Source organism: Cetorhinus maximus, chromosome 22 (genome assembly GCF_964194155.1).
Source record: "Cetorhinus maximus chromosome 22, sCetMax3.hap1.1, whole genome shotgun sequence".
NCBI classification, from domain to species: Eukaryota; Metazoa; Chordata; class Chondrichthyes; order Lamniformes; family Cetorhinidae; genus Cetorhinus; species Cetorhinus maximus.
In genome coordinates, this window is record NC_135900.1 from 5,261,856 (window position 1) to 5,274,386 (window position 12,531).

Here is a 12,531-nt window from a genome sequence, read left to right on the forward strand (position 1 = left end):
ATTTTATACTTTAGAAAGTAGCATGGAGCAACGTAAGTAAGAAGATAAATGGTGTGATGTAAAGTAAGCTTTCAACTAACTGAACAGAAAGCTGCCAATGACTGATTAACTTTTGTTTAATGTAACTCATTACTGTAGAATCCATAAGCTGTTGATTTAAAAACAATTGTAGATATAGCACTGAGAAGTTCATTGGCCCATTGACCTTTTTCTGATGTAACTATTACGCTTTACACTGTATTGCACAGGAGTGTTAAGTGTTAAGATGTTCAATAGCGTCAATCCCAACATATTTGTTGTTTATAGATCAGACAGTATATCATTTTTATTCTGAAATGATGCTGAATATTAAGCATTCAGCTGGACTTGGAGCCCCTATTGTCCATTAGTATTCACTGACCTGTTCTTGTGGTGTTACACCTATACCCTGTGTATGATTAACCGGAGTCATAGTCCAGAGAAACCACTAACAGTATGACCACCTTAAAAAAAAGAGGGGCGGGGGAAGCAATCGCACGATTTTTAGTCTTCTCAGAGTTGTCACAACACAGAAGGAGGCCATTCGAACCAACATATCTGTACTAGCTCTCCGAATGAGCACTTCACCTTGTGCTACTCCCCATCCTGGCCCTGTAACCCTGCATGTTCGCCCCTTTTTCAGATAATCTTGCTGGTTGTACAAGCTGTTAATCATAAGGAAATCTCCTCTTGTGCAGGAGAGTGTTGATGATGACTTTCTCCCCATTACTGAGTCTTTAAATTAACTTCCTTTTAATTCCTGTCCCAACCCCACCACCACCACATGGCAGTGATGGCTCAAAAATAAATTGTCACTTATGCAAATCTCGTGTGTGTCTGTGTGTGTGTGTGTGTGTCTGTGTGTGTGTGTGTCTGTGTGTGTGTGTGTCTGTGTGTCTGTGTGTGTGTGTGTCTGTGTGTGTGTGTGTCTGTGTGTGTGTGTGTCTGTGTGTGTGTGTGTCTGTGTGTCTGTGTGTGTGTGTGTCTGTGTCTGTGTCTGTGTGTGTGTCTGTGTCTGTGTGTGTGTCTGTGTCTGTGTGTGTGTGTGTGTCTGTGTGTGTGTGTGTGTCTGTGTGTGTGTGTGTGTCTGTGTGTCTGTGTGTGTGTGTGTCTGTGTGTGTGTGTCTGTGTGTGTGTGTCTGTGTGTGTGTGTGTGTCTGTGTGTGTGTGTCTGTGTCTGTGTCTGTGTCCATCCTGTGAAAGTCCAGATGAGGTACATTAGGAATGAGAGGGGCCAGAGGGGTGGAGTAAGGTGGTCAGTGGTTACCTCCACCTGTCAAACACTTCATCCCTGATTGAAAGGATGGGAATTAAACACCCCCGACTGGTTTTACTTCTGAATGAGACTTGCCAGGTCATAACCGAATCGGAGTGGGAGTGCTCATCAAAACACGGTGTCCGTATTAAAGACAGAGGGGCAAAGCCTGGCCTCCATCAGCTTAAATTGCCTTTTGCTGACCAAACTTGGACATCCCAAATAAATCTATAGCTGACCTGATTTGTAGGAAGGTTCATTAGTGATGGGCAGTTAACAAAGAAAGAATTGGAGGTGAGGGAAAGGTGACATTATTTCCATTAGGTAACACAGCGAGTAAGTTTGACACAGTTGTGTGGTAAGTTGCCTGTTTTAATCCTACTTGTCAGATTTTCAGCACTACTTAATGTTCATTTCTTTAGGACTCAATCGTTTACTTGGCAACAACACCTATGAGGCAGCATTCCCACTTCATGAGGTAAATGTGGAGCTTTGTGTCGGAAAATGATCATAACTTATTGCTTAACTGTATTAATCATGCTCTCCTGTGGTGCCAAATTCACCTGAAGCCTTGAATGAAAAGTTTGTTTTAATCGTAATTTTATTAATCTTCCCAAGCAGTGTGTCCGAAGCAAAATGCTGCAGTAAAATTCTGGAATAACCAATTAATTGCTGAACCTGACACAAGTTTTACTTAATAACAGCAGCAGCAGGGTTTGGTGGTGAGGAGCTGGGGTTGTGGGGTGGGCGAGGAGGCCGGGGGAAGACTAGTTCTAATATTTTAATCTTTTTACTGTTAAGTTTTTTTTTTGTGCGCTTTTCAGGGAAGCCACAGAAGCAAAAATTCCATAAAGACTCACGGAGCCGTGAACCACCGACACCTCCTCTTCGAGTGCTGGGCCTGGTGGGGAGTGTGGTACAAATATCAGCCACTTGACCTAGTCAGGTAACCCTGTCCAGTCACCACCTGCAATGTTGGAACAAAGTCATTGTTGTTGCGTGAATAATATATAATTTCGACACTCTCTCTCATCCGTTACTTGGCATCGTAGAATCTTGTAGCGCAGGAGGAGGCCATTCAGCCCATCGTGCTTGTGCCGGCTCTTTGAAGGAGCTGTCCAATTAGTCCCACAATCCGCCTCCTTTTTTCCTCATAGTCCTGCAAATTTTCCGTTTTGAGGGAATATCCAATTTCCTTTTGTAAATTACTATTGAATTAACTTTCAGACATTGCGTTCCAGATCATAACTCATGTGTGTTTATTTAAAAAGTTTCTCCTCACTCCCTCCAACGTTTCCTCCCACCCTCCTCCACAGCACCACCCTGGCTTTGCCAGTTACCTTAAACCTGTGTTATGGTTATTGGCCCTTCTGCCACTGGAAGTAGTTTTTCCCCCAATCTACACTATCATTGTCCTTCATGATCTTTAACCTTTCTGTCATGTCCTTAACTTTCTCTATTCTATGGGGAATAATCTCGGCTTCTCTGGTGACTCCACATAAGTAAACTCCCTCATCCCTGGGACCATTTTAGTAAGTCTTCCCTGTGGCCTCTTCACCCCTTTCTGAAGCATGGTGCCCCAGTATTAGACATATTCCAAGTGGTGCCTAACCAGTGACCAATAAAACTTTAACAAAAAATGCAAAAACAAGGATGTTTTGCTAATTTTCTTTCCATTTTCTAAAAATGTTTTGTTTGGTTGACCATGAATGATTTTCTTTTTTATTTGTTCATGGAATGAGGGCGTCACTGGCTGGGCCCAGCATTTATCGCCCATCTCTAATTGCCCTTGAGAAGGTGGTGGTGAGCTGCCTTCTTGAGCCGCTGCAGTCCATATGGTGTAGGTACACCCACAGTGCTGTTAGGGAGGGAGTTCCAGGATTTTGACCCAGCCACAGTGAAGGAACGTTGATATCGTTTCAAGTCTAGAAAAGCATTCCATGCTAGGGACCCATTTATTGTTGCGAGAACATGGGAAGTATATCTTAAAGTGTTGTCATAGATCAGATTGAAACCTATTACAGTGAGAGGCACAAGACTAGTTCCCATGAGAGAGACTCTGTCATTGTGGTTCCATGTGTGAGACTTCTGATCGTTGAGCAGCAAGGGTTGTGAATAGTGACAGTATAACCTACCTCCATTGGTTATGCACCACCTTATACAGGGTCCCAATCACAAGTTTATAGTACCAGTGATATAACCAGCCCATTGCATTGATCTAGAACCAAAACAGGCAAATTCACAGGAGCTATAATTGGACCTGTCTTTGTTCCTGCAGCAAGTCTTGTATTGTAAAGGGAGATTCATCCCTGCATTGCGAGTTTCTTTAGTCATAACAGAACATAGTCAGAACATAAGGAACAGGAAGAAGCCATTAGCTTATTTATTCTGTTCCACCATTCTGGTAGGTAGATGGTATTTGATCTGTATCTTAACTCTCATCTACCTGCATTGGTTCCATATCTATTAATGCCCTTGCCCAACAAAAACCTATCAACCTCAGTTTTGAAATTTTCCATTGACGTCCACTGTCCCCTACTCCCTCCCCCTCCCGAGCCTTAACTTTTGGAGGAGAGAGTTCTAGATTCCAACTACCCTTTGTGTGAAGAAGTGCTTCCTGACATCACTGCTGAACAGCCTGGCTCTCATTTTTAAGGTTCTGCCCTCTTGTTCTGGACACCCCCCCTAACATAAATAGTTTCTTTTCTATCTACCCAATCAAATCCTTTAATCATCTTAAACACCTCAATTGGACCATCCCTTAATATTCCATAATTCGAGGAAATACAAGCCTAGTCTTTGCAACCCTTTAGCCCTGTCTTTGTTAGGTGAATCAGTGCTGCACCCCCTCCAAGGACAATATATCCTTCCTGAGGTGCGGTGCTCTGAACCGAACACAGTTACTCCAGGTGCAGTCTAACCAAAAACTTATACAGCTGTAACTTGATTTTTTTAAATTATTTATTCATTCGTGGGACCTGGACGTCACTGGCTGGGCCCAACATTTATTACCCAACCCTAGTTACCCTTGTGAAGGTGGTGGTGAGCTGCTGCCTTGAACCGTTGCAGTCCCTGTGGCCCATGAAAATCCATGACTTTCACCCCTTTGTAATCTATCCCCCTTTTGAGATAAAGGAGAACACAATCTTATTAGTTTCGCTTTTAAAGATTCATGTACACGGACCCTTAAATCACTCTGCTCCTCCATGGTTTCTCACTTACGATTCAGAAGATTTTACCATTAGCTGTTGACAATGATTTCTTTTGTTTTAATTTACATTCCCTGGGAGAAGTTGATTAAGTGCAGGAAATATCACCAAATAAAAGCAGCTACAGAGAGCATCCTGATATTTCAGAGGCTTATGTTAACCTTCACATTGAGTTGAGTTTGACAGATGGATTTTGGAGATTAGTGGTTTTGTGCTGTTCCCTAGAGGAAGTGGTGAAATATTTATAACATTGAGAAATATCAGACTGTGGCGTGCAGGTCAGCTTATGAGAACCTTGAGGACAGTTACTTTGGAGTAGGTCCTGACTTTGCACAAGAGACTAAAACGGCCCATAGCGAGTAGCAGCCCTTTCATATCTCTCCACGTTGTTATTTCTGTTGGATTCAAGCGAGAGAGATGCGGAAAGGGTTGCCGACTTGCTGTTGCATGTTGGACTCTAACCTGTGAACTCTGAATTAGTGCCAGTGGGTGAGCTGATCGATCACTTACAAAAAAACTTGTTTCTGGTCCACAAGAAGCACCAAAGACCTTCAGAATTGAGATTGGATACATTGGATCCAGACGTTTATGAATACGTTTCTCAAATAAGTACTTCAAATCTCAGATTCGCTTATCCAGGGGAAAAGGAGCACGAAATTGAACTTAAAAGGCTTGTTCACACTACAGTTGTACTTTGGTGTGAGGCTGTTTGCCTTTGCAGTAATAGTGTGATCCCATTATAGAGATGTGTCAGGGTCTAGCACTTTACCAAAGATCCCTGACGGTTTGGCAGTGGTAGACCTGCTCAGCTTCACTTCGGAACCATTAGGGCTCTGTCACCTCCAAGTTGGTGCAAAATCAGTTTTGGATTTACACTAACCAGCTTGGGTGTGTTTAAAGCCGCTTCACTTTCTCAGCAAGAGAGCTAGAACTTACTGCAGTGATGAAACTTTGGCCAGTTTAAGTGTTTATAACGCCATTGAGTTCGCTTTGGCTTAAACTCTTTGACTTGTGCGGCACAGTATTGTATATTGTACTGGTTATTGCATTAATGCAACATATAGCTTTTAAAATAATGAGAACATTAAAGAGAGCCAAGTTCAGCAACACCAAACATGTTTGTCTGCCAAGCTTTCAAAGCCAGGGCACCACTGGCTCAGGGATAGCTCATAAAGGAATTAACAGCCCAGATTTTTGCTGAAAGCTGCAAACTGAAAGTTAGGGAAAAAAATCAATGACTTCTTGTAAAATGAGGAAACCCAGGATAACAGGACACTTTAAAACAAGAACAGGCTGTCACATCTAATCAGACGCAGTAAGCCTTTTGGGCCTAATGGTCTTCCCTTGTTTGATAGACGTGTTTCATTTCAACTTTACCTGCGTTGCTTTGAGCACCATGACTGACCTGTCATGTCATTTTCTTTCCCTTTTTTTTTCTGGGACTAAATAATTACAGGTGGTTATCCATGGATAGCCTCGCAGTTCAAGGAATTTTCAAGTCGTCTTCTCCACGTTCCTTAGATGCCAGCATTAGCGTTGGCTTCAACTGTAGCCTGAACCATTTTTTCTTTCTGTTCTTGAGTTCCTTTGGCTGTTTCGAAACCTTCTGCTTCCAATGGAGCAAGTCCTGCCAGCCTGTGTTTGGTGTAATCCAGGGCATTGTAAACGAAGCCTAAAAGGGTTCTCCATGTTTCACTTTCCATGCTATAGTGAGTTTGCCATCATTTGTCTCCTTGAATTGGGAAACCCGTGTTCGTTTATTGAACGGTTATTGGTGCGTTGGAAACTCGATCTAGAGGTATGTAGGTTAGCGGCTTCCCGCCTTCCATGTCTCACCAATAATCTGTTTCCTTCGATGTTTGCAGGCGCTATTTTGGTGAGAAGATTGGTTTATACTTTGCCTGGTTAGGCTGGTACACCGGAATGCTATTCCCAGCAGCCATTGTTGGCTTACTAGTGTTTTTGTATGGAGTTTTCACTCTTGATTACTGCCAAGTAAGGTAAGGATGAGAATCATGTTTGGGGATTTTTTTTTTCATTTGGTCTTCGATGGGATTAAGTTGCATTTAAAGTGTTGCTTTAAAACAGGGCGAACTTGGGCATTGTTTTTTGTTGTTGAAATTGTGCAGGCATTGAAAATTTGTGATCTAGGCCAGATGATTGTTGTTAGCTGCGGCTCAGTGGAAAGTGCGCACTCATCTTTGAGTCAGAAGCTCTTAGGCTCAAGTCCCGCTCCAGAGATTTGAGCGCAAAATCCAAGCGGACACTCCCGTTGCAGTACTCAGAGTGCTGCACTGTCAGAGCTGCCATCTTTTGAATGAGATGTTAAATCATGGCCACGTCTGCCCTTTAGGGTGGGTTTAAAAGATTGCGTGGCACTACTTTAAGAGGGAGAGCTCTCCCTAGTGTTCTGGCCAATATTTACCCCTCAACCAATGCCGCTTAGATTGTATGGTCGTTATCACATTGCTGCCTCTGGGAGCTTGCTGTGCATAAATTGGCTGCCACCTTTCCGACATTAACAATAGTCATTTCACTTGGAAAAAGTATGTCACTAGGTGTGACATGCTTGGGGATGTCCTGGGGTCATGAAAGTCGCTGTATAAATACAGTTGTAATCTCTACATACTTTGGCATAAAAAGCAGGTGAGGAAAAGTGAAAATGTATTTGCTAAACCCTGGTCACAGGTTGCTGGAATATACAGGGCCAAGTGCTGGAAAATGGGATTAAAATAGATAGGTGCTTGATGGCCGGCATGGACACTGGGCCGAAGGGCCTGTTTCTGTGCTGTATAACTCTGACTCTGTGACAATGAGCTCTGATGGATTTTATACCCGGCCACCTTTTTTTATTCATAAGTCCGGCTTCCTGCTAAAATGCACAAGGAGCTCTCTGCTCACTTTCTCACCCTGGACCTGCTGTCGATCTTTGCAATGCGAATCCCCTTTCATTCCAAATTTAATTTAGTTCACATCACCAGCACATGTCACCTGCATTAGTTACTTCTCTAAAATATTTTGAAGGATAAATCGCTCTGAATCAGTTGGATATTTACATGTAGTGCGCAGCTGGCTAGCAGCAAGGATGATATCAGCTGCTGAACCGTTTCTGATGATCAGTCTAGGCACTGTATCAATTTCACCATAAGTAAAGCATAGATTATTAATAATGAGAAATGAAGTATCTTGCCATTTTTATTTTAGAAAAATTTGTCACTAGGGACGAATTTTATTTGTTCATCCCCCTCCTCCAGAAGAATTTAGCATTTTCCTTTTACTGGTTTTGAGCAATCCAATGCTGTGAAAGTAGATGCAGCACAGAAGGAGGCCATTCAACCCATTAGGTCTGTGCTGGCCCTTCAAAAGAGCTATCCAATTAGTTCAACTCCCCTTGCTGTTCCCTGGAGCCCCGAAAATGTTACTCTTTCCAAATAGATCTCCAATTCCTATTTTAAAAGCTGATATTGAATCTACACGCAGTGCCGTCCAAATCATCATAACTCTGAATTTTTTTTTCTCTCCTTTTCTTTGCCAATTGCTTTCTATCTGTCCTCTGGTTGCCGGCCCTCCTGCCACTGGAAGCAGTTTCTCCTTATTGACTTTATCTAAACCTTTCATGATTTTAAACCCCTCTAACAAATCACCCCTTTAACTTGTCATGCTCTAAGGTGACCATTTCTAGGTCTCGCCATGTAATTCGAGTCTCTCGTCAGTGGCCTCTCCTGTATTCACTCAATACCTTCAATGTAATGTCATGTCTCTTCTTTCTTCCTCTAGTAAAGAAATCTGCCAAGCAACAGAAATAATTATGTGTCCTCTCTGTGACCAGCATTGCCGCTACATGCGGTTGTCATACAGCTGTGTATATGCCAAGGTATGGTATTCTACCAAATCTGCTTTAATGGTGATGCAAAAAAAAATGTTAAGGAAAAGTGAGGTAGATTTACAACTACTACAAGGTATTTTGGGGCATCTGCTTGTTACGGAAACCATTCTATTCTAAGCCAAAGCTGGACCTGATGTTTAAAGTGTGTCCGGTTTATGCTGGAAGTTAATCTTCCTCTTCCCATTGAGTTGGAACGTGGTCAACTGCGAGAGGATTGACTTAAAGATAGTTTTGTTTGTTAAATCTTTGGATTCTTCCCTTTTTTTTTCAAACGGCAATGATTGATTAACCAAAGCTGATTTTGAGCACTTGTTGTGCTTAAGGAATTTAAGGGGTGTAGGACCCAAGGACATTCAGCCCCTCAAGCCTGCTCTGCCATTCTGTTAGATCATAGCTGATCTTTAACTTGGGCTCCATCTACCTGCTTCCGATCTGCAATCCATAATACTCTTCAACAAAAATCTACCCATCTCCGTTTTGACACTTTCATTGGTTCCCAGGGCAAGATTTTCGATACTGAGGCTGAGATTTCCCAACGTGGCAGACCTGCCTCAGGTTTAAACGGTCCTGTCCCACCCAATTTTCTCCCAGAGGTAGGATAGAGTTGGGCCCCGCCAACTGGAAGCGGATCCTAGGCAACCACAATAGAGCCCCGGGTGAGACAGTTGCATGCTACGTGGCAAATGTGAAGCAGTTAACGGAACATTTGAGAGTTTGGTACATCTCTAAACAACATGCTCAGAGATTGTTTAGTGTGTGGTGTGAATGAGGGCACGATTCAAAAGAGATTATTGTCCAAAGTAAATCTGGATTTCAAGAAGGCTCTAGAGAGTGCTGGCCATGGAAAGCGCAGTAAGAGATTCAAAGGCAACGCAGGGCGTGCAAAATGGCGCCACCCTCCACATTGGGCAGGAAACCCCAGCCGAAAAGGGCATGAAAATGCAAGACTGCCGAGAAGCGGGGAAAACCCCCCCGCTAGCTGAAAAGTAAGGAAAAATTAACTTAGCAGCGACATTGAAGAATAATTTCAATAGAGGTGGAAATGAGCCGTCTTTTAACGATTGGCAGTTTAAAAAAACAAATGATATTTTCACAGAAATGGACATCTAATGAGAGAGTGCAAGGAAAGATTCAAGCAAACTTGCAAATAAAAGAAAAAGCCCAGTGAGATCGACAATGGAGAAGAGCCTGAAACAACAAATTCAGACATTTACTCGTTGTTTAATCTGAAAGTTGGAAAGACAGAACCAGTATTTGTCACAGTGAAAGTAAATAGCAGACCTGTTAGAATGGAAGTGGACACAGGAGCTTCCACTACAGTAATTGGGGAACATACCTGAAGATATTTGAATAATGGTGAATGTCAGTTAAGTTTAGAAGAAACAGCTGCCAAGCTAAAGACATATACGGGTGAAGACATTCAAGTAAAAGGCATAAGCAGAGTGACTGTCCATTATGGAAGCCAATCGGCAAAGCTACCCTTGATGGTGGTAGCAGGCAAGGGGCAAGCTTCCTGGGGTGAAACTGGTTTAAATGAGATTTAAGTTAGAATGGGCTGAAATATGCCAGCTGAGAGCAAGTGGGTTACCATTTGGAAAGTGTGCCACAGTCTTTATGGAGGAACTTGGGGAAAATCAGCTCTGCTGTAATAACATACGTTGGGAAATGTCATCAAAGAACTCTATTGAAATGGAACAGAGGGTAATGGTTTATTCTAACCTACATCAGATGGCCTGTGAATCAAAGCAGTCCAGCAGAGGGTGTTTATACTTTAAATTTTGACAGCTTTACCTATTTTATTTTTAACATTTAAAGAGTTGGGGATTTAAAAGGCTGCAGATCATGACACTTAAACAGACTTTGTCCACCCTTCAAGAATCATGACTCCCACACTACAGGTTAAGGCTCTTGAAACAGCCAAATATGGGTCTTTTTGAACTCAGCAGGACCATTTGAAATTAGTGCTGAGTTTGGGTTTTCTGCCTGTGTAGTTCACACCCTGCCCCCTTCCCCTGCCAGGAAAAAAACTGGGATCTGTTGGAAATGGGGGCAGGACTTCTGCACCTGGGCCCTGCCCACCATTTTGACATGTCTCTGGAGTTAGCCTAACTCTGTGACCACCTGGTCCCAGTCTCAGCAGCTTTTTTAGAGGAGAGTGTTCCAGAGAATTTTTTGAGGGGAATTCAGGCCTATCTTCTTCCGTTTTTTTTTAGTCGTTTCAGTGCAAGTTGAAATCTGTGGAGTGTAATATCTCCATCAGGAAGGTCACAGTGAAAAATATATAGAGCACTGTTCCTGGGCTCATCCACAGACTAACTAGTGAGAGCTAATATAATGTAAAATAAAAACTGAAAATGCTGAAGAACTCTGGTCAGGCTGTGGAGCAAGAAACTGTTTTGGGTCGATGAATTATTTTTGGCAGAACAGAGCACTGATGATAGATGAGCAATCTAAAATGTTAGCTCTGTTCCTCTCTCCACTGTCTGACTAGCTGAGCATTACCAGCACTCTGCGTGTCTGTCTTCCAGTTCTTGCAGTATTTTAGCTCTTGTGTAAGGAGCGAGGGTTCTTTGTCCATAAACCAATCATTGGAACTGCACCCAAGCACAGAACAGGTCCAGCAAGCCACAGAGTCCAGTTCATGTCCATTATGAATGGCTGTAAACCTCTCAGCATTCTGTATCAGCAACAGCGTCTGTAAAATCAATATGATGCTCTCTTGGGAAAAAAGGAGACTTGTGCCTTCAAGGCTACTTAAAGAAGGCTGATCTTCAGAGCAGATGATTGCCAAACCTTCCCCATTAAGGGGAACAGGAGGAGGCCATTTGGCCCGCGGGAACCAGCTCTGCCATTCAATCGGGTCATTCAATCGGGTCATACCATATGTGCACCTCAACTCGGCCTTTGCTCCATATCACTTGCCCAAGGAAATCTTATCGATTCCAGCTGCCCCTCTGCATCCACAGCCTTTAGAGAGAGGGCGTTCCAGGTTTCCAATACACTTGTGTGTGAAAGAGAGTCAATCACATTGGCGTGAGACTGGAGTCGCAGGCCCAGACCAGGTAAGGACAACAGGTTCTTCCCCGAAGGACATTCGCGAACCAGTTGGGTTTTTTACATCAATATGACAACTTCATAGTCGTTTTTACTGAGACCAGAAATTTATTTCCAGATTGAATTCAGTTAAACAGACTCTCAATCTGTATTGTGGAGGGTTTAATAATTTTCCACCTAGCTGCTAGGGGTTGGATCCCTGGGTCTCTGGATTATTAGTCCAGTAATGTAACTGCGACACTCTTGTTTTCCTCACGGATCTATGACTGATGGCCAAATTATCCTGTGCTTTCCATTTGGTATTCCAAAGGGACATTGGAAAGCTCCGAATACTTCAAGTGAATATCATATTTCAAGCACAGTCATTTAAACAACGTCCGGCAGTTTTACTGAAGCAAGTTGTTTCAAGGTTCTGAGGAGAAAATGTCACTTTCAGAAATCTGTTTATTGAGCTTAGGCAGGAAATGGGCAGTGTTATTGGCAGTGCATTGTGGGATGTTTGGAAAGTTCGCTCCTAAAGAGAAGTCCGCTAATTCCTAATGTGTCCAATAATGAAAGAATGTTTTCCATTTGCAGGTGACTCACCTCTTTGACAATGGAGCAACTGTATTCTTTGCTGTTTTCATGGCTGTGTGGGGTAAGATTCCTGTTGCTGAGGAAATTATGGGATAGAAATGGAGCTTGAGGGGGTGGGGGCGCCATTAGCAAATTGACAGCTGGTTTTACACGTTGCCTGATTTTCCTTCACCATTGACTACTTGGTTCACTATTGATTTTATATTGCTATAATTTTGATACCACACCACCAAAATGTGTATATTATCAAGGCATTGATGTGGAAAGCAACTGCTTTGTCATAATTAAACATCACTCTCTAAAATAAAGTTGGGTTCAGGCAGTGTTACTCCTTCCCCATTCCACAACCATGACAGGATGGAGTTAAGAGGTCATTTCATGAGGCCCCAAAGCCACTAAGCATTCTTACTAATGGATTGCAGAGCTGGAGTTGTAATCTCACCCTGACCTGTGTTCTCACTGGGCCAAACTCCGTGTCAACAACAACAATCCTGCAAGTTAATTTTCAATCTTTTAATTGGCTTGCTTTCTTT

At 42.8% G+C, this 12,531-nt stretch overlaps 1 protein-coding gene across 1 annotated transcript in view; it reads left to right on the forward strand.

Moving 5' to 3' along the window:
- Nucleotides 1–12,531, forward strand: part of LOC144696418 (anoctamin-4) — a 172,675-nt gene that overhangs the window by 113,755 nt on the left and 46,389 nt on the right. Inside the window, exons 9-13 of the mRNA XM_078567672.1 lie at nucleotides 1,696–1,751; nucleotides 2,098–2,219; nucleotides 6,348–6,482; nucleotides 8,260–8,356; nucleotides 11,999–12,059. Of these exons, the coding sequence (XP_078423798.1) occupies nucleotides 1,696–1,751; nucleotides 2,098–2,219; nucleotides 6,348–6,482; nucleotides 8,260–8,356; nucleotides 11,999–12,059 (471 nt within the window). The remainder of the gene's footprint in view (nucleotides 1–1,695; nucleotides 1,752–2,097; nucleotides 2,220–6,347; nucleotides 6,483–8,259; nucleotides 8,357–11,998; nucleotides 12,060–12,531) is intronic.